At 40.9% G+C, this 23,004-nt stretch overlaps 1 protein-coding gene across 3 annotated transcripts in view; it reads right to left on the reverse strand.

The window, feature by feature from the left end:
- The window catches only part of PRKAR2B (protein kinase cAMP-dependent type II regulatory subunit beta), a 135,902-nt gene that overhangs the window by 13,398 nt on the left and 99,500 nt on the right, over nucleotides 1-23,004 (reverse strand). For all 3 annotated transcript variants that reach the window (XM_075857278.1, XM_075857281.1, XM_075857279.1), the window contains exons 7-9: nucleotides 14,577-14,678; nucleotides 14,413-14,487; nucleotides 10,445-10,510 (exon numbers count right to left, since the gene is read on the reverse strand). In XM_075857278.1, coding sequence (XP_075713393.1) covers nucleotides 10,445-10,510; nucleotides 14,413-14,487; nucleotides 14,577-14,678 — 243 coding nt within the window. The remainder of the gene's footprint in view (nucleotides 1-10,444; nucleotides 10,511-14,412; nucleotides 14,488-14,576; nucleotides 14,679-23,004) is intronic.

Here is a 23,004-nt window from a genome sequence, read left to right on the forward strand (position 1 = left end):
TAAATTCAATGTTTGTGAAAAACACCAAAATTTTGAGAAAATTTGCAAAAATGTGCATTTTTCTAAATTTAAATGTATCTGCTTGTAAAACAGATAGTAATACCACACAAAAATAGTTACTATTTCACATATCCCATATTTCTACTTTATGTTTGCATCGTTTTTTGAATTTCCTTTTATTTTTCTACGACGTTACAAGGCTTAGAAATTTTGCAGCAATTTCTGACATTTTCAAGAAAATTTCAAAAGGCTATTGTTTCAGGGACCATTTCAGTTCTGAAGTGGCTTTGAGGGCCTTATATATTAGAAAGTCCCCATAAATCACAGTTTTACCCGAGAAATGCAACTCAATATTTATTGCCCAGATTCTGCAATTTTTAGAAATATCCCACTAGTGTGCTACTGGACTGAAACACCGGCCTCAGAACCAAAGGAGCTCCTAGTGGATTTTGGTGCCTCCTTTTTTTAGAATATATTTTAGGCACTATATCAGGTTTGAAGAGGTCTTGTGGTGTGAAAACAGTGGAAACCCCCCAAAAGTGAGCCAATTTTGGAAACTACACCCCTCAAGGAATTTATCTAGGGGTACAGTTAGCATTTTGACCCCACAGTTTATTTGCGAAATTTATTTGAATTGGTCTTTCTGAAAAATCAACGTTTTTAAATTTTACAAGCAATAAAAGAGAAAAAGCACCCCAACATTTGTAAAGCAATTTCTCCCGATTATGGAAATATATGTCATACGTGATAATAAACTGCTGTTTGGACCGACAGCAGTGCTTAGAAGGGAAGGAGCGCTATTTGGCTTTTGGAGCTCAAATTTAGCTGAAATGGTCTGCGGAGGCCATGTTGCATTGCAAAGCACCTGAGAGACGAAAACAGTGGAAACCCCCAAAAGTGACCGCATTTGGGAAACTACACCACTTATGGAATCTATCTAGGGGTATAGTGAGCATTTAGACCCCACAGGTCTTTTGCAGAATTTATTAGGGATAAAGTATAAAAAGCCGCCCAACATTTGTAAAGCAATTTCTCCGGGTATGGCAATACCCCATATGTGGTCATATTTTTTTTTCAAAATTAACCCTTTCCGGACTGATCCCTTTTTTGCTTTTCCTTTTCCCTCCCACCTTTCCAAGAGCCATAGTTTTTTTATTTTTCCGTCATTGCAGTGGTGTGAGGGCTTATTCTTTTGATCACTTTTTATTCTATATTTTGGGAGGGGTGGTGACCAAAAAAAGTGATTCTGGCACTGTGTTTTTTACTTAGTTTTTTTGCAATGTTCACCGTGCGGGAAAATGATTACAGTTTTATAGTTTGGGTCGTTACGAATACGGTGATACCAAATATGTGTACTTTTTTTTTTTTTAACGTTTTCATTTTTATCCTATAATAAAAGACTTATAGGAAAAAAAGCAGTTCTGTTTAAGTAACTTATAACTTTTTTTTTTTACACTTTTGTAAAACAGTTTTATTATCTTTTTTTTGTCCCACTAGGGGACTTGAAGAATTGCAGCTCTGATCGCTGCTAGAATACATTACACTACCTACGTAGTGTAATGTATTCTAACCGTCATTGTGACGTGACAGTCACTGACAGGAAGCCTCCGGCTGGTCCTCACAGACTTCCATACATGGCAGTCCGGAGGTCATCGTCTGTCCTCTGGTCGCCATGGCAACTATCGACAGCCTCAGAAAATGCATGTGGGGGCTGCCGATCTGTTCTAAACCCCTTAAATGCGGCGATCGCAATCGACGGCCGCATCTAAGGGGTTAATTGCCGAATTCAGTGGCAAAGGGGAGAGCAAGGTAGACACCCTGCACAGTTAACCGCCGCTGTGGTGTAGCACCGCGCGACAGTTAGGGTATGTTCACACGGCCTATTTACGGACGTAAATCGGGCGTTTTTGCCCCGAATTACGCCCGAAAATAGCGCCTCAATAGCGCTGACAAACATCTGCCCATTGAAAGCAATGGGCAGACGTTTGTCTGTTCACACGAGGCGTATATTTACGCGCCGCTGTCAAATGACGGCGCGTAAATAGACGCCCGCGTAGAAGAAGTGACCTGTCACTTCTTTGGCCGTAATTGGAGCCGCTATTCATTGACTCCAATGAATAGCAGCGCTAATTACGGCCGTAATTGACGCGGCGTTCAAGCGCCTGCACATGCCGGTACGGCTGAAATTACGGGGATGTTTTCAGGCTGAAACATCCCCGTAATTTCAGCCGTTACGGACCCCCGCCGTGTGAACATACCCTTAAGGCTGGGTTTACACGACCTATTTTCAGGCGTAAACGAGGCGTATTATGCCTCGTTTTACGTTTGAAAATAGGGCTACAATACGTCGGCAAACATCTGCCCATTCATTTGAATGGGTTTGCCGACGTACTGTGCAGACGACCTGTAATTTACGCGTCGTCGTTTGACAGCTGTCAAACGACGATGCGTAAATTGACTGCCTCGGCAAAGAAGTGCAGGACACTTCTTTGCAACGTAATTTGAGCCGTTCTTCATTGAAGTCAATGAAGAGCAGCTCAAGATTTACGAGCGTCACAGACGCCTCGCATAATGCGAGGAGGAGCTTTTACGTCTGAAACGACGCAGCTGTTTTCTCCTGAAAACAGTCTGTCTTTTCAGACGTAAAAGGCACTTCTCGTGTGCACATACCCTAACTGTTAATGTGCGGACGTAACTGCACGCCCAGGTGCGCGAAGATACTGCTTATCTGGACGTGCATATACATCAAGGTACGCAAATGGGTTAAATATTTTTTATTTATTTTTGTCACCAATAATAACTTTATTTACAATTTTATTTTTTTTTTTACACATTTTATAAGTGCCACTGAAGACAAATACCTCATAAAATGTTAATCGGGTTCTCCCGGGTATGGCGATGCTATATCTGTGGACGTAAACTGCTGTTTGGGCACACTGTATCGCTCAGAAGAAAGGGAGTGTCATTTAGCTTTTGGAGCGCATATTTTGCTTGGCAGTGGTTCTGTTTGGGGATTTGCTGGAATTTCAGTTTATAATGTGGGGGCATATGTAAGCTGGGCAGAGTACATCAGGGTATTATAAGAGGGTATAGTAATGGAGTAAATAAATAATCCACAGTTGTGTGGCCAGTGTCACACTGATAAATGGTGCCCAATCTTATCCGCTTTTGGAACACTGCACAAGCCAGAACTTTTTTATTTTTTCACCAACAGAACGGCTTATTTGTTGCGGGACAATCTGTAGTTTGAATTGGTACCATTTTGGGGTACATTCGATTTTTTTGATCACTTTTTATGAAATTTTTTGGCAAGCAAGGTCACCATAAACCATAAATTCGGACAATGTTTTCTCTTGTTTCTTTTTACCGCGTTCACCCTGGGCTATAAATTACAATTTTACTTTATTCTGCGGGCCGATACGATTACAGCAATACCATAAGTATACATGTTTTTTTAATGTTTTGCAGTGTTTGCGCAATAAAAATCACCTTTTTATAAAATGATTTATTTTCGGTGTCACCATATTCTGAGAGCCATAACTTTTTCAGTCAAAAAAGCGGTGTATGGGCTTGTTTTTTGCAGAACGGGTTGTAGTTTTTATTGGTTCTACTTTGGGGTACATGCGACTTTTTGATTACTTTTTATTCTATATTTTGGGAGGATTGGTGACCAAAAAATAGGGATTCTGGCATTTTTTTTTTACTATTTTTTTTTAGTGGTGTTCACCGTGCGGGAAAAATAATATTATAATTTGGTCCCAAATATGTGTACTGTTTTTAATGTGTTCATTTTTTTTATAATAAAGGACTTATTATAGGAAAAAAAAGCAGTTTTTGTAACTTATAACTTTTACAAAACATTTTTATTACCTTTTTATAAAAAAATTTTTTGGTCCCACTAGAGGACTTGAAGCTCTAATCACTGCTGGAATACATTACACTACCTATTTAGTGTAATGTATTCCAACGGCCATTGTGACGTGACAGTCACTCTGACAAAAAGCCTATGAGGATCAGCCTCCGGCTGGTCCTCATAAGCTTCTATATATGTCAGCCCAGAGGCCATTGTCTGGCCTCCGGTTGCCATGACAACCATCGTCCACCCCCGCGATTGCATGTGGGGGCTGCCGATCTACTCTAAACCACTTACATACGACGACCGCCGCATCTAAGGGGTTAATTGCTGATCGGCAACAGGGAGAGAAGGGCAGACACCCTGCACAGTTCACCGCAGCGGCGGTTAAGTGCCACGTGGCAGTTAACTGATAAAGCGCAGACGTACCTGCACGACCAGGTTCCGCAAAGTTACTGCTTACCTGGACGTGCATTTACGCCAAGGTGCGTGAAGGGGTTAAAGGTGCAATATATTTTTATATTAAACTATAATTAAGACGAAAAAAACAGAGAACTTTAATGTGCATAAATATTCACCCCATGAAAGTCATTCCTTTTTGGAGCCACCTTTAGCTGCAATTAGAGATGCAAGCCTCTTGGGGTAGGTCTCTAAAAGCTCGGCACATCTAGATTTTTGCCCATTCTTCCAGGCAAAACAGCTCCAACTCCTTCAGGTTAGATGGGTAGCATTGTGTACAGCCATCTCCAAGTCATGCCACAGATTCTCAATTGTATTGAGGTCTGGGCTACAACTATGACATTCTAAGACATTTATATGTATCCCGTTAAACCACTCCAGTGTAGCTTTAGCTGTAGGTTTATGGTCATTGTCCTGCTGAAAGATGAACATCCGTCCCAAGCTGAAATCTCTGGCAGACAACCAGGCTTTCCTCAAGAATTGCTCTGTATTTACTGCCATCCATCTTTCCTTCAATCCTGACCAGTTTTCCAGTCCCTGCTGATGAAAAGCCTCCCCCAGCATGATACTGCCACCACCATGCTTCACTGTGGAAATATGTTCTTGGGGTGGTGGGAAGTCTTGGGTTTACTCCACACATAGCGTTTCCCATGATGGCCAAAAAGTTACATTTTGGTCTCATCTGACCAGAGAACCTTCTTCCATGTGTTTGGGAAGTCTTCCACATGCTGTTTAGTGAACTCAAAACGTGTTTTCTTATGTTTTTCTTTAAATAATGGATTTTTTTCTGGCCACTCTTCCATAAAGCTCCACTCTGTGAAGTGTACGGCTTATAGTGGTCCTATGAACAGATACTTCCATCTCCGCTGTGGACCTCTTGAGCTCCTTTAGGGTATGTTCACACGACAGCGTCCGTAACGGCTGAAATTACGGGGATGTTTTCAGGTGGAAACATCCCCGTAATTTCAGCCAAAACGGCATGTGCAGGCGCTTGAACGCCACGTCCATTACGGACGTAATTGGCGCTGCTTTTCATTGGAGTCAATGAATAACGGCTCCAATTACGCCCCAAGAAGTGACATGACACTTCTTTGACGCGGGCGTCTATTTACGCGCCGTCATTTGACAGCGGCGCGTAAATATACGCCTCATGTGAACAGACAAACATCAGCCCATTGCTTTCAATGGGCAGATGTTTGTCAACGCTATCAAGGCGCATTTTTCTGACGTGATTCGGGGCAAAAACGCCCGAATTACATCCGTAATTAGTGCGTGTGAACATACCCTTAGTGTTATCGTTGGTGTCTTTGTTGAATCTCTAACTAATGCCCTCCTTGCCTGGACTGAGTTTTGGTAGGCGACCTTCTTTTGTCAGGTTAGTAGCTGTGCTATATTCTTTCTATTTGTGGGATGTTTAAAGTTTGGGATATTTTTTTAAAACCCAACCTGATCTATACTACTCCACAACTTTATCTCTGAGCTGTTTGGAGAGCTCCTTGGTCTTCATGTTGCTTGCTTAGTTGTGTTGCAGACTCCGGGGCCTTTCAGAACAGGTGTATTTATACTGACATCATGTGACAATCATGTGACATTTTGATTGCACACAGAGGGACCTTATTCACCTAATTAATTGACTTCTGAAGTTAATAGATTTGACCAGAAATTATTTAGGGGCTTTATAGCAAAGGGGGTGAATACATATGCACTCACAACTTTTCAGATATTTGTTTTTTTCTAAACAAGGTATTTTTTCTTTGCATTCCACTGTAACAATTTTGACTATTTTGGCAGATCCATTACATAAAATTAAAAAAACATTTTAATTTCAGGTTGTTATGCAACGAAACAGGAAAAACATCACGGAGGATGAATACTTTTGCAAGGCACTGTATTTGTTTATCATTATTGCACCATTAGTCCTATTTACGTGTGTGTGTGTGTGTGCGTGTGTGCGTGTGTGTGCGTGTGTGTGCGTGTGTGTGCGTGTGTGTGCGTGTGTGTGCGTGTGTGTGACATGTTTTAGTCCTATTAGCTCATGGATGCATTACAGAGGAATAATCTGTGGGCTACACCATTCTACTGTGAAGAGACAGAGGCCTCAAGCACACTTTGCGAAATTTCAAAACTGCAGATAAACGCAAGTAAAATCTGCGATTATATTGTGATTTTTTTTTTAATGCGTTTTTAGGTGCAAATTTTACATTTTAAAGTGGAAATAGGTGCAGGTTTTATGAAGCAGATTTTGGTGCTTTTTTTAATAAACTTGTCAAATACAATTCTAAAATTGAAACGCAAGATAAATGGACATGCTGCGGATTTTAAAATAAGGTCAGTTCTGCAATGTGTAGATGTGATTACTTGAAAACTCATTTACTTTGCTGGTAAAATCTGCACGTAATACGGTAATACGCATTGTGTGCATGTGGCCTAAAGGCGTTGGCCACTCTCTAATGCATTTTTTAACACGCCCCAAGTTGCTGTGTTCTCACACAAGCAACTGTAAATACCCCCATCACTCCAGCTCTGAACCATGGCTGAACACGTTCAGCACATGCACAGATACATGCAGCAGAATCTTAAGTATCAGACGTGGCAGAATTTTTCTGCTACAAATGTTGGTGCAGATTTGGGGCAATTACGCAACGAATCTGCACCAACATTTGCATACTTTACAGGTAATTCAGACGTTGCAGATATCACAGCAGACTTGCCACAGATTTCAGTTTTTGTATTGCAAAGGCTGAAATCCGCAGTGAAATTCCGCTGCTTCTCTGCAACATAATGAACATGCTGCGGAGGGGAAATTCTGCACCGCAGCCTAATTTCCGCACGGTTATTTTCCGCAACATCTGAAGTAAGCTTCCTAAAAATGTATAGAAATAAATGTAAAAAACAGCTGCTGCAAAATTCCACTGCGGACTGTCCGCAGCAGAATTCAACAGCAATTCCGCCACGTCTGAACGTGGCCTTAAGCATTCAGCGCCGACGCAGAAGAGCAGCCAGCCAGGGAGGCGTTCACATTGCCAAATTAGCTGACTGCCTTCATCTTCTAAATCTATGGACGAGATTTTTGCGGGGGGGTTTACTAAACCCTTCCGAAGAGAGTAGGGGAATCTAAACTGAAGCACAGGGGTGAGTGATGGGGTTATTTACAGTTTCCTGTGTCAGAACACAGCAATCTAGGGCAATTTAGAAATTGCTTTAGAAAGTGGCCAACCCCTTTAACCCCTTAATGACCAGCCTATTTTGGACCTTAATGACCAAGCTATTTTTTCCATTTTTCAATCGTCGCATTCCAAGAGCTATAACCTTCTTATTTTTGCGTCGACATAGCTGTATAAGGTCTTGTTTTTTGCGGGACAAGTTGTATTTTTTAATAGCACCATTTTTAGGTACATATTATATATTGATTAACTTTTATTAACTTTTTTTGGGGGGGAAATAGAAAAAAATCAGAAATTTCGCCACTCTTTTTTGCGTCCTAAATCTACGCCGTTTACCGTGTTGTATAAATAACACAATAACTTTATTCAGCGGGTTGTTACGATTGCAACGATACCAAATTTGTATCGTTTTTGTATGTTTTACTACTTTTACACCGTAAAAACGCTTTTTTTTCAAAATTATTTGTTTTTGTGTCTCCATATTTGAAGAGCCGTAAAGTTTTTCTTTTTTGGCCGATGCGGTTGTATGAGGGCTTTTTTTTTGCGGGACGACTTGTAGTTTTTATTGGTACCATTTTGGAGTAGATGTGACTTTTTATTACATTTTTTTCAAGTCAGTATTCACAGAAAACAGCAATTTTTCCATAGTTGTTTTTTTTTTTTTTACGGCGTTCACCGTGCGGGTTAAATAATGTAATAGATTTATAGTCGGGGTCGTTACGGACGCGGCGATACCAAATATGTGTAACTTTTTAACTTTATTTTGTTTTTTTAATAGTAAAGCATTTTGTAAGGGAAAAAGCTGGGTTTTTCATTTTTTTTCACGTTTTTTTTTTTAATTAACTTTATTAAACTTTTTTTTAACTTTTTTACTAGTCCCACTAGGGGACTATAATATGTGATTCTGCGATCGCATTTATAATACACTGCAATACTTTTGTATTGCAGTGTATTACTGCCTGTCCGTTTAACACGGACAGGCATCTGCTAGGTCATGCCTGCGGCATGATCTAGCAGGCATTCACTCCAGGCAGCCAGGGGGCCTTTATTAGACCCCCGGCTGCCATTAGAGACACAGACACTGGGCGATCGTATCGCCGGGATGAGAGGGAGCTCCCTCCCTCTCTCCAAAACCACTCAGATGCGGTGCTTTCTATTGAGCACCGCATCTGAGGGGTTAAACGTGTGAGATCGATACTAATATCGATCTCACACGGCAGAGCAGGGACGCTCCCAGCCCTCAGCTACCTCTAGCAGCTGAGAGCAGGGAGATCTGACAGCTCCCTGCTCTGTTTACTTATTCCGATGCCGCGACGTAAAAAGTCTATGGCATCGGAATAAGGCCCGTTAGTGACCGACGTAGAAACACGACGGGCCGGTCACTAACGGGTTAACTGGAGAGTAGAGAAGTTTTTCAAATGAAACTAGAACTACAAATTTATGACACATAGGGGAGAATTTATTAACTTATCAACGCCAGTTTTCAGGCCTAGAAAAGTCACAATTTGTAGGAGAAAGTGCGCGTAGCTTGGCTAAAGGGTGTGGTGCCATCCGCGGCCTGACAAATTTACAGCAGAAATTGGTTCAAATTAAAGCGCAAATTGTATTTATTAAGAGGCGTGTGTCACTTAATAAATTAAGCGCATCTTACTCCAGCGATCTGTATATTTAAGACTGACATATGAAATGCAAGTCTTAATACATCTCTCTTAGATCAGTATCGCGCACACAGTTTTGATGCAGTTTTTGGCGCAGTTTTTTTTTAGCCAAAGCCAGAACTGGAAGGAAAGATACATATAGAAAAGACTGATGCATCATTTGATTTTGTGTTCACACCTGTGTTAACTGCACCAAAAGCTGCATCAAACCTCTGTATGTGATCTTGGCTTTATAGTTATGTATCAGAATGTTCTTCTACTAACAGCACAGATGCAGACCCATTCAATCCTTCTAAGGCTATGTTCACACGATAAGCAAAAAACGTCTGAAAACAGCTCCTGATTTTCAGCCGTTTTTTTTTTAGCAACTCGCGTTTTTCGCAACGTTTTTGGAGCTGTTTTTCTATAGAGTCAATCAAAAACGGCTCCAAGAATGGCTCAAGAAGTGACGGGCACTTATTTTTCGCGGCTGTTTTTTTAATCGGCCGTTGTTCTGCTTCCGATTTTTCAGGCCGTTTACGGCCCGAAAAACGGCCGAAAATAAGCCGTGTGAACATACCCTAACTCAACCTCTTTACACTTCAAACCAAGTACATATTTTTTTGAAAGACAATTCATTAAGTCTCCCTCCTGCACTGGAACCACCGTATAATATCAGTCACAGACAGGCATGAATTGCAATCTGAAATCAGATAGTCAGGTACAATGTGAATAAGGATTTGAAATCCCTACAGCTAAGCAAAGTAATTAGAATACGAAGATCACATTAAGGATTGCTATTTTAGCACTTTCTTAAAATTTTCAAAAAGATGCCTCCAAATATGGAGTTTCTTTTTAATGGATTTTCCTACAATTAAAAATGATGGCAATTCATAGTGATGATGTGGGCCACAACGATTGGACCTTTACTATTCCTGTGGGGCCTTTTCACAGCCATGAGATGGCCACAGATGGGTAGCCACTCTCCATAGAACTCCATGGGGGGGATATGAAACTAGCCAGGCACACTGACTAATACGTTTCCATATATCCATGGTAACAGTGCATGCGTAGTGAACTCTCTGTTCGGATAGGGGGACCAGCACCTCTTTTCTCATTATTGTTGGGGTTCCCAGTAGTCTGGCCCCCACCTATCAGACAATTATAGCACATCAGGTTAATATGCCATAAATGTTCATTAAGTAAAAAATCTCTTTAAAACAATATCACATTTTACAGTAATATTCTCTTAACAGGTAACAGCATGTAAATAAGTTATTATTAGTTATGTTTGTTTTTGTAGAAATGAACGAGAGCAATATCAACAATACCTTGATTTTCATTGTTATTTTCACTTCCCCAGCCTCGACAATAAAAAAGCTGTCTGCTATATCACCCTGTGGAAAGACATAATGGACTATATATCAAAGCTTCTGGCAGAAACACCCAAATCCACGTTCTTTATGCATCAACAATATACCACCTGAAAACACACCTACACACTAGATTTAAGACCAAAGCATTAGTTAAATCAAATATGATTTAATTTTTACTGCTTTTTTTTTATATGGTTATACAACAGAAATGGCAAAAAGTAAAAATTGTAGGGAGGTAAGGCTCTGTTCACATCTGCATTATGGATCCTCCATCACAAATCAGGTCCAAAATGCTGTAAAAATAGTGCAGCATGACAGAAAGCCGACAGAACCCATTAAAGTCAACAGATTCTGTCGGGCACTGTTAGTGTCAGTCACGAGACGGAACAGACACTTCCGGTTTACTTATATTTCTTGTCCTATGACTAAACAAGAAAAGTGAAGACCCTGATGCAGGTGTAAACGAAACCTAAGACCCCATGCACATGACCGTAGTTTTAATCCGTAATTATGAATCAGGTAATTACAGATGAAATTGCAGACCCATTCATTTCTATTGGCCACAGACACCTTTGCGTATATTTACGAATTTGTGTCTGGTCCATAGAAATGATCCGCAAAATATTGAACATGTCTTATTCTTTTCCACAATTGTGGATGGCTACAGATGTGCATCCGTATTTGCGGACAGTAAAAATCCTAACAGTCGTGTGCATAACGCCTATGCCTGTGGTCACTGACCTGTATACAAATATATATAAATGCTTCCCTGTTCCCTCCTCCCCCTACCTGTCAATCTTGTGTATGTCATTCCTACAGTCACACCCCTGTGTCCACAGGTCGCACTACCTATTTTCCAGCAAAATAAAAAACTATCTCACTAATTATGCAGGAAGACTACTATAACAATGCTTTCATGCATAGAGGATTTAGGTAATTCTAGACAATGAATTTATCTTGAAACAAGGCTATAATCATACGTGAGGCAAATCATCAAGGCGAGGGTTTTTGAAAATCACGGATATAAACTGTGATTGGACCACACCGTGTGAATATGCTCCAAATCCGGCCACGTCTGAACATATGTACCCATAAATCTGAATTAGAAATGTGTGCAGACAACTGCCATCTTTTTTAACAAGCTAGGGTTAAAGGGGTATTCCATCTCTCTCCTGGCCCCGGATGTTTGGGTCAGTTATGCGCATGCGTGGGTTGCTTCTCCCATTTGCTTTTCCTATTGGGCCATATGAAGGCGTGTGTCCGGGGACGCCTACTCTCATCGGTTTCCTCAGTGGGACGGGCTTCCCCTGCTCTCACGCCGGTCATTTGCAGTCTTTCATCCGCATACCTTTTGATTACACTGTTGTTACCATAATGCATTTCCGTTAGCAATTGTATAGTACTTATTTATGTAAATTAGTTTTCTATCTTGCCCTTACCCTGATACTTTTTATATTCTTTTAGCTCATATGCTATTGTTACTATTGTTAGGTGGATAGCCTTGTGTGCATGCTGGTTCTTTTTTGATGATCCATCACTTATTTTTACATGTTGCAAATTTAAATTGATCTAATAAAAACATATTTTTTTAACATATACAGTTTCGGTTTTATGACTCTTTTGGTTGTATATTTGTGCGGAGTTACTGCCTTGATCCATTGTTTGTTTTTGACTATATATATATGAGTACTTAAAGGGGTAAACCAGTATTAACAAATTATCATCTATTCGCTGGATAGGTGATAACTGCTAAAATCGGTAGGTGTCCCCCGCTTCCCCATCTTTGAAAGAACGCTGCCAGGAGGAGTTGAATGGAGCAGTGTGCTCTACCACTGATCCATTCAACTTCTTCTGGCAGCGCTCTCGCATCTGTGATGGAACACGAAACCCCTACTAATCTAGCAGTTATTATCTAACTAGTACATAGATGATCATTTGTTATTACCGGAATACCCCTTTAAGAAGTAATCAGACCCTGGGCAGGAGTGAATGCACACAGTTATCAGGACACAGGCTAATTATACTGGAAAACCACAACTGTCTGACCAAAAGGCTGCTTGCCACCCAACAGCAGTGAAGCCATTATTTATAATGGCACATCTCTCTCTCACTGGCAGTGCAGAGGCTGCCGCTATACATTCTCTGCCACTGTAGCCCACCGAAACAGACTAATCGGCTGCTGCCTGCTTGTTAAAGAGAAAGCTCCTTACTTACCACTTAACATTTCCCGGGAGTAAGGAGCTTTCTCATTGACACTGCTGCTCTCCTGCCCCAGCTGCACACTGATGTAGCGCTGTGGCTAAATCGTTCAGTCTCAAAATTGATTGTACATGCGTCAAAAGAAGCCTGTACAGGTATTATTGCAACCTCTTCTATGTTTAATGTTCCTTTTAATCCAATTAGACACAGGCAAAGGCACAAAAAAAATACATTTCTCCAAATTCCAGCAATTCCTTCCTTAATTCTCATATTGCAATTATTACTGAAAAATATATAAACAAATCTTTTCTGTATGTCCCAGGACAACAGCCATTTCCCTCTCTTCTCACAATAATGTGTCGGGCTGTAAGACTACTTGCTGCAGCAGGAGCTTCCCCCCACTGTCTGTAGTAGGACACAAAGATTGTTAAACACTCTTTGTTAAAGTGAACCTGTCATCCACAGTATGATGTCCTCACTGATGGCAGCCTAATGGTAGTGGTAGGCACACTGATTTCAGCGGTCTATAACTTATGTGGTAATGTGGTCCCTTTTATGAGAACTTACATTCAGAGCCTAAGCAGTGTCGCCAGAGATGAGTTTGGCGTATTCATGAGCTGCCATTCGCTACGCCCACTTTCTGCTGATTGACAAATGTTTCCCTATGCACAGTATTGGGGAGATATCGGTCAATCAACGGAAAGTGGTCAGATGTAAATTCAGCATAGTTTTTTTTCCAAGCAGCTGTTAAAGTCTGCTTGGTGGCCATGATGACAAAAAGCATAAGGGCTTAGTGTGGTTTAGGGATGTTAAGGTTAGGTCTGCTTAGAAGAGCTTCCCCGGGTCCTTCATACAGTTCACTTCAGTATGAGTGAAAATGAGGGTATAGGTGTCCATCCAGAGGCGAGTAACTTTTGGAACAGATATGAGGAGGACTCTAAAGATGCATAACATTTTTGGAAGGCGGGTCATCTATAAAGCTAGTATGCGGCCAAGCCAGGAGATATGATATTTAGACCCTTCCTTTATTTTTACTCAGAAGGTCTTCAATAGTGGTGAGTAGTGCAGTGCATATAACTAGGACAGTGTAGGAGTAAGTTTGATACCTAAGTATTTGAGATGAGTTGTGGACCATTGAAGGGAAGTCTACTTATAATAAGGAGGCAGTGGCAGGGAGACGTTGATGACTTGGGACTTAGATTCGTTCACTATTAGGTCTGAGATCGTACCAAAGCAGTTAAAAAAAGTTAGCAGGTTAGGGATAGAGATTAACAAATATGTAATTGTGAGTAAGATGTCATTGGAGAAGAGGCTAAGTTTATGCTGGATAGAGGCTAATTCAATCCTTTTTTGGTAATTCCGTAATTGGAAAGCAAGGCTTTGGAGTGCTAATACAAATAGAAGAGGGGGCACCTGATGTATGCCTCTGCTATTGGGAAAGTTATATTGAGAAGAAAGCTGACTATTTAATTGTAGCTTTGAGAGTATCATACAATGGATATATTTAGAACTATAAGAAGCAAACACAGCAATGGTCATTTACATTAGGAGCTCATAGCGGAGCCTTCCTGTCATGCTCTCCATGAGCAAATGTTAAAACCCATACAGTGCCTATATTTTAAAATCAGCACATTCAAACATTCATAGTAAGAATTTCTACAACGGTGTTCTGGCAAAATTCATTCTGTCTCTGCTTTGAAGTGGACACTTATCTCATAAAGTACCTGAGCGATAATTTGTTCTCCGTCACTGTAGTTTTTAGTGTCTATGACATCTACCACCTTTAAACGTTCTGACACCTAAAGACAAATTAAAAATGAATGGAAATAGAACTATTGCAAGGTCACACCAAAAGAACAGATTCTCTTTTCCTTCCATCAGCACTTACTTCTAAAGACTTTAAGAATGGCAGGGATTCTATAAAATTTTCATACATTCGTCTCTTTTTAGCATTGTTTTTCACAATAATTCTTCGGAAAGTCACTCTGTCCTTTAATTCATGAAAAACAGAAAAAGATTAATCATTTGATGAAAAATGCTGCATCTGTAAAGACAATATAGAGAAAGATGGCTTACAAAATAATAATCCACTTTAAAGGGTGATGTTGACTGGGAGAAAGTGGTAGATTCCCTTCTATACACTGCAGTAAGGGCTAGGGATATCCTAATACAAAATTAAACCTGTGTTAGATTGGGGCAAATTTGTATCTCAAAATCTGAGACTTTAGGTCCTGTTCATATGATGTTTGTCCCCTACATTTAGAGTGTAAGACAGAAAAGCTCCCAAAGTATTCGATACACGTGTCTATATGGTAACATTAACCCGACGTAGGCCAAAAGAAGGTTATTTTAGCTTCCGTCAGTATACCACAAAAAATAAAGCATGCAATAGTGTAGTAGACTGTGCACTTCCATACAATGGTATCCTGTCAAATCACGTATACCGTGCAGTATACTTTTTAAGATGGGAGTCTAAGGGTGACGGATGCCACTGTTGCAGCCGTGAAGTTAACGTATACATCATGAGCTTTTGACATAAACGTTAAACGGGTGCCACTGTTAGAAATCCATCAAAGCCTAAGTGTGGTCCTCTTGAATTAAGAAGTCCGAATCTGCTTTTACTGGGGTCTCCTCTTTATATAACGTGTAAAGTACAATTCTACTTGTGGAGGTGTTCTATGTTTATTGCAATTCCTGGAATGGAGTGTAGAGTTGCGCAGTCTGTTGGGTTTTGTATGGCAGATGTGTGGTCACGTGTGAAAGTGTTTTAGTTTTGCTGATTTTGACGTGGAAACCATCGAAATCTCCCCCCATTGATGTCAGTGGGAGACAGAGGTGTTTTTTTTCCCCAGGCGACTCTTGAGCGCTCGCTTAAAAAAACAGCGGAATGCACTATCTTGTAGTGGTTTCTGCCTCGCCTTTTGAACCTCTCTTGAAATCAATGGGAGGCAGGAATTTTAGGGCAGATCTTTTCTTCTGGTCAAAAACCTCTGTGTGAACATACACTTAGGCCATGTTCAGACTTGGCGGAATTGCTGTTGAATTCTGCTGCGGACTGTCCGCAGTGGAATTCTGCAGCAGCCGTTTTTTACATTTCTTTCTATACATTTTTAGGAAACTTACTTCAGACGTTGCGGAAAATAACTGTGGGGAAATCAGGCTGTGGTGCAGAATTTCCCCTCCGCAGCATGCTCATTATGTTGCGGAGAACAAGTGGAATTTCACTGCGGTTTTCAGCCTTTGCAATGCAAAAACTGAAATCTGTGGCAAGTCCGCTGTGATATCTGCAACGTCTGAATTACCTGTCAAATATGCAAATGTTGCTTCAGATTCGTTGCGTAATTCCCCCGAATCTGCACCAATATTTGCAGCGGAAAAATTCTGCCATGTCTGAACGTGGCCTCATGGTGTTCTTGTGATTCCTACTCAGAATGTCCACCTAATATGTTCAATAGCATAGCTCATGCACACAACCGTATTATGGATCTATGTAGTACGGATCTGTAATACAGAACCCATAGAATTCAATGAGCCGTTGCTGTCCCCCAAAAGCACTGCTTCTAGGAAAGGGTTGATGCATTTTCTTTTAGCCAACCGGAAAATTAGGTGTTAGGCCGGGTTCCAACGTAGCGTAAACGCTGCAGAATTTCCGCAACGTAATTATGTGCGAAAATTCAGCAGCATTTACAGTAGCAGCAAAGTGGATGAGATTTAGAAAAAAAAAACAGCCTGCGGCGTAAACGTTAAAAAATTGACCTGCGGTGCGGAATTTAGGTCCGCAGTATGTCAATTTATGCTGCATTTTAGTTGATTTCCATTGCAGGTTTTCCCCATTGTATTTAATGGGGATGCAAAACTCGCAACAGAAAGCCAAGTGTTGCGACTTTTGCGGCGTAATCGCAGCAATTAAACCTCAAAAATCGCAACTACGGAAAACAAAAAAAATACCCAGAACACCCTCCTTCTTCCCGCAATCCGGCCTCCTAGGATGATGTTTCATCCCATGTGACTGCTGCAGGAAAATAAAAAGGCTGCAGCGTCACATGGCCTGCAACGTCCTCATAGGAGGTCAGTCTACGCGCAGTGAAGACGGAGAGGGTAAGTATGAGCGCTTTCTTCCGCAGCGGACACTTTGTTCGAAAAACCGCACCACAATGCGGGTTCCAGGTCGGACACACTGCATGATTTTTACGCAGTGTATCCGACCCGTGGGAACCCAGCCTTACACACACCAATAACAGCCATACCATACTCAAATTAACCCCTGAAAAGGCCTTAAAGGAACAGTGTCATCACAAATAATTTTTTTATATGTTAAAGATGTTAGTGCTTTAATAAAAACGTTTATTTTCATTTGTGTGTTTGTGTTTTACTGTTTCTTATTTTTACACTTTTTCTTCCCTATGGGGGCTGCCATTTTTTGTTCCATTTCTGTGTGTGTCGATTAACGACACACACAGACATGGAATACGGCAGCCACAGTCCCATAGGGACTGTGAACGGCTCCCGTCCCATTGACTGCCGTGTACGGCGTCTGTGTGGGAACTGCGCATGCGCCGCTCCCACACAGTCCTATTCGAAATTGGCGCCGTCCGGCGCCATTTTCCTGTGGACCGGAAGTCGCGGCCGGACAGTAATATTACTATTTCCGGTCGCGGCTTCCGGACTTGTGCACATGGAACAGCGGCAGCAAAGGGAGCGGACGGGCCGGAGGGAGCCGCGGCGGCAGGAGCTGGTAAGAGATTTCAATGTATGTTAGTGTTTGTGTGTGTTTACTACTGTATGTAAACCTACTGCACTGTGGGTTACCTCAAAAAATGGCGACACACAGTGTAGGAGGTTAAACCTTTCAAACCCCTCGTTTATCCCGGCACTAGCCAGGATAAAGGAGGGGGGATGCTGAGAGCTCACTAGAGCGAGGGCTTTTAACCCAATGTTGCAATGCTGAAATTTTGGGAACAGCTCCATCTAGTGACCAAAAATGGGTAGTATTATAAATTAGAAATAATTTATAATATTACATGGACTCGTGCAAAAAAATAAAAAAAATTTGAACAATGTTTAATCACCCACACACTAAATGTTTAATTTTTTAAAAAAAAACATGTTTTTCTGGCAACACATTCCCTTTAAAGAGGCTCTGTCACCAGATTTTGCAACCCCTATCTGCTATTGCAGCAGATAGGCGCTGCAATGTAGATTACAGTAACGTTTTTATTTTTAAAAAACGAGCATTTTTGGCCAAGTTATAACCATTTTTGTAGTTATGCAAATGAGGCTTGCAAAAGTCCAAGTGGGTGTGTATTATGTGCGTACATCGGGGCGTTTTTACTACTTTTACTAGCTGGGCGTTCTGATGAGAAGTATCATCCACTTCTCTTCAGAACGCCCAGCTTCTGGCAGTGCAGATCTGTGACGTCACTCACAGGTCCTGCATCGTGTCGGACACATCGGCACCAGAGGCTACAGTTGATTCTAAGTAGCTACATCGACTTACCTGCTAACGCCGATGCTGCTGCAGAATCATCTGTAGCCTCTGGTGCCGATGTGTCCTCGCTCGTCTGACACGATGCAGGACCTGTGAGTGACGTCACAGCGTGATCTCTCGAGAACACGGCTGTGTCTGCACTGCCAGAAGCTGGGCGTTGTGAAGAGAAGTGGATGATACTTCTCGTCAGAGCGCCCAGCTAGTAAAAGTATTAAAAACGCCCCGATGTACGCACATAATACACGCCCACTTGTACTTTTACTTTAAACACACCCACTTGGACTTTTGCAAGCCTCATTTGCATAACTACAAAAATGGTCATAACTTGGCCAAAAATGCTTGTTTTTTTAAAAATAAAAACGTTACTCTTGTCTACATTTCAGCGCCGATCTGCTGCAATAGCAGATAGGGGTTGCAAAATCTGGTGACAGAGCCTCTTTAATGGCGAGCTAAACTTTGCCTTTCAGCAACTATAACTTTTTTATTTTTTTATAGCTGTAGCTATATGAAACCTTGTTTTATGTGGGTTGTGTAGATACCTAATATGTGAAGGTTTTTTGTTTTTATGTAATGTATGGGCAATAAAATTATATTTTATGCTAAATAATTTCTTTTTTTGTAAACATTTCTTTATTATTTTTTTTGTTATATATATTTTTTTATCCCATAAAGGGATAGCTTTTCAACAACTTTATTTTTTACTTATAATATATTAGCATGCTATTGTAGATTTATATATAAGATTGCTGTTAGGGTATGTTCACACGGCCTATTTTCGGCAATTTTCGGGCTGTAAACGCCCAAAAAACGGCGGAAAAATCAGAGGCAGAACGCCTCCAAACATCTGCCCATTGATTTCAATGGGAAAACGGCGTTCTGTTCCAACAGAGCGATTTTTGTGGTGTTATTTTACGCGTAAAAAAAACGGCCATGAAAAAGAAGTGCACAACACTTCTTGGGATGTTTTTGGAGCCGTTTTCCATAGATCGACTTACCTGCTAACGCCGATGCTGCTGCAGAATCATCTGTAGCCTCTGGTGCCGATGTGTCCTCGCTCGTCTGACACGATGCAGGACCTGTGAGTGACGACACAGCGTGATCTCTCGAGAACACGGCTGTGTCTGCACTGCCAGAAGCTGGGCGTTGTGAAGAGAAGTGGATGATACTTCTCTTCAGAGCGCCCAGCTAGTAAAAGTAGTAAAAACGCCCCGATGTACGCACATAATACACGCCCACTTGTACTTTTACTTTAAACACACCCACTTGGACTTTTGCAAGCCTCATTTGCATAACTACAAAAATGGTCATAACTTGGCCAAAAATGCTCGTTTTTTTAAAATAAAAACGTTACTGTAATCTACATTGCAGCGCCTATCTGCTGCAATATTAAATATATTAATATAAAATTATGTATTGACAAAATCTCCAAAAATGGCCGTAAACAACGCTGCGAAAAACCATGCGAAAATCGTGAGTGGCAGAAAAAACGTCTGAAAATCAGGAGCTGTTTTCTCTTGAAAACAGCTCCGTATTTTCAGACCTTTTTGACTCTGCGTGTGAACATACCCTCAGGGCAACACATAGTATATATTCCGGACCTGCACTGGGAACTGGTTAATTTATAAGGCTGGGTTCACATTGTGCATTTTTGTTGCCACAAAAAAGGCATTTGAAAAAACGCATGAATTTTGAAACATTTTAAAAACGCATACGTTTTTTCAGATGGTTTTCTTTTGCCAGCGTTTATAAAAAAAAAAAAGCAACAAAAACGTAACACGCAATGTGAACCCGGCCTAAGGTTGCTTTCAAACAGCAGTATATTGTCAGTATTTTGCAACAGTATTTGGAAGACAAACTTAGTAGTGGGTCCAAAAAATGGAAAAGGTACAAATCTTTCCATTATACTCTTGCTCTGTGTAGATTCTACTCCTGGTTTTGGCTGCCACATACTGAAGTAAAATATTGACCAAATACAAACCTAAATACTGCCGCCTGAAAGTGTTCTAAGGGTCAGTTCACACAGTATTAGGCCGGATTTACACAAGCGTGTGCGTTTTGCGCACGCAAAAAAATGCGGCTTTTGCGTGCGCAAAAGGCACTTAACAGCTCCGTGTGTCATCACCATATGATGCGCAGCTGCGTGATTTTCGCGCATCCACCATCATGATGACACTCCGTTTGGATGTTTGTAAACCGAAAAGCACGTGGTGCTCTTCTGTTTTCAATCATACTTTTCACTGCTGTTGCGCGAATCACGCGCGTCCCACAGAAGTGCTTCCGTGTGGTGCACGTGATTTTCACGCACCCATTGACTTCAATGGGTGCGTGGTGCACGAAAAACGCACAAAGAACGAACATGTCGTGTGTTTTACGCAGCAGATAACCACTGCGTAAAAATCACGGACTGTCTGCACGGACCCATAGACTAATATAGGTCCGTGCGAGGCGCGTTAAAATCACGCGCGTTGCACTGACGTATATCACGTTCGTCTGAATAAGCCCTTATGGTGCTAATTTTGACACGTGAACCATGTCACAATCAGTGCCAAAAATGGGCGAAAATGCTTTTGGGCGCTCGTGAAAAAAAAAAAAAAAGCGGCAACTTCTTTCTTGCTGCTTTCACCCTTGACCTCCCATTGAAATCAATCAGAGGCAGAAAAAAAGCTGCAGCGTTTATTTAGGAGCCATTTTTGCCAGGGGCCCGTGCATTAGATTCAATGGAAAAAAAACAGTGAAAATTCGCGGGGAAAAAAGCGCAGGCAGTTCAAAATCTGCCTCAAAATTCCTGAAGGAATTCTGAGAATAGAGAGATATAGATAATATTCAATGTAGAATGATGGAAACTGGGGCAAAACACTTGGATGTGTTTTATTTTGTTCATCTAAGGCAACTATTACTTTACACCACCAGGGGGTGTTCAATAGCTTGCAGACCTAATACTATTCCAGTAAAAACATTTGACATACACTGTAAAGGCTCTACTACATGTAACAATAAGGCCGGGTCCACACAGTTCGAATTTTCTACGGATTATTCTGCAGCAAATGCAACCAAGAATCCGAACCAAATCATGCGGATTTGCTTACCGACTTCTATAGAAAAATACACAACACTAGAATTTGATTGCAGAGTTTAACTTCCCCATTGAAGTCAACAAAAAAGTCTGCAACAAATCCATGGTAATTTCACTACAGGAATTAACATGCTGCAAATTTAAAAATCTGTCCCACAGATCAATTTGCTCAAATTTCCGCAGCATGTGAGTGAGATTTGCTAAAATCTCATCCACTTGTCTACTACTATATTTTGCTGTGGATTTTTGCAGCATTTCTGACCTATGGGGATCTAGCCTAATCCTTACAATTTGCTTGTTTTAGAGTTATATCTGCCCAGTCTAAGGGCATGGCCAGACGTGGCGGAATTGCTCTGGAATTCCGCTGCGGCCAGTCCGCTGCGGACATTTTCTCCATTGGTTTCCACACCTTTTTAGTTAGGTTCGTGCACACGTTGCGGAAAACTCCGCTGCGGACCAGAGGCTGCGGTGCGGAATTTGGTGTCCGCAGCATACACTGACTGTTGCGGACGTGTAGCGGACTTGTTGCGGAATTTCTCCATTGACTTCAATGGAGTTTCAAAATTCCACAATTAAATCCGCAGATGTTATGTGTGTTGCGTTGGGTATTGGTTTTAAGAAAAGGATATTTCTTCATTCTGGCTGGACCTATGTATTTCTAGGTCTATAGCCAGACTGAGATGAAATGGTTTAAAAGACAGCAGGTAGTACTCTTCATCTGAATACGCAACGGCTAATCCGCATCAATTTCCTGCACATTTTAGGCAAAGCCTCAACAGAATCTGCAATGCAGATTATGTGCGGCATTGATGCGGACAGTGTCGGCAGAAATACGCCACGTCTGGCCATGCCCTAAACATGCAGCATGCGTATTCTGTTGAAGTTGTTTACTGTGGATTTTACCCTTTCCAATGTAGAGGGGGTGAAATCCACGGTGAATACAAACCAAATTTTGTAGGAAATCTGCAGCGAGTCCGCAGCAATTACTGCATATGTTATATGTAGATATTTCTGGGAAATGTGCACCTTTTGGAAGGATTTTTTTTATTGTTATAAAATCAATGTATTCTGTGTTTTTAAGCAATTTTCAAATGTACTTTTATTAGAATTTTATTTAACGCATGTGCTCAATAGTAGCTGGATCCTGTGTGTCAGAGACACGCAGGACCCACTCCCAGCCGAGTGGCCAGTTCAGCTGGACAGAATTGACAGAGAGAACGATACCGCTACTATGTATACAGGATACATATAAGCTGTATCTTAAATAGTAGAAAAAAAAAATTGCTTAAAAACACAGTTGCTAAAAATTGCTTAAACTCATGATACATTTATTTAATTTAACCCCTTATTGACCAGGCCTGAAAAGGTCTTAATGACTGGCTAAATTTTTCCGTTTTTACCTCTCTGCATTTCAGCAGCCATAACTTTTTTATTTTTTTTATTGACGTGGCTGTATGAGGCCTTGTTTTATGCGGGAGAAATTGCATTATTTTTTTTCACAGTTTGGAGGTAGAAAATTTTTTTTTACGACGTGAATATAGGAAAAAGCGATTCTTGGAATAGTATTTCTTGCTTATTTTTTATCCTGTTCACGTTTCACGCTAAATACCCCATTAGATTAATTATTTAGGTTATTTCGGTTGTTTAGATACATCATATGTGTGTGTTTTTGTTTAGTGTAGGGGCAATAAAATATATTTTATGCAAAATAATGACTTTTTTTTTGGACTTTATTTATTTTTGTTACTTTTTTTT

This window comes from Rhinoderma darwinii, chromosome 3 (genome assembly GCF_050947455.1).
Source record: "Rhinoderma darwinii isolate aRhiDar2 chromosome 3, aRhiDar2.hap1, whole genome shotgun sequence".
In the NCBI taxonomy this organism is placed as follows: domain Eukaryota; kingdom Metazoa; phylum Chordata; class Amphibia; order Anura; family Rhinodermatidae; genus Rhinoderma; species Rhinoderma darwinii.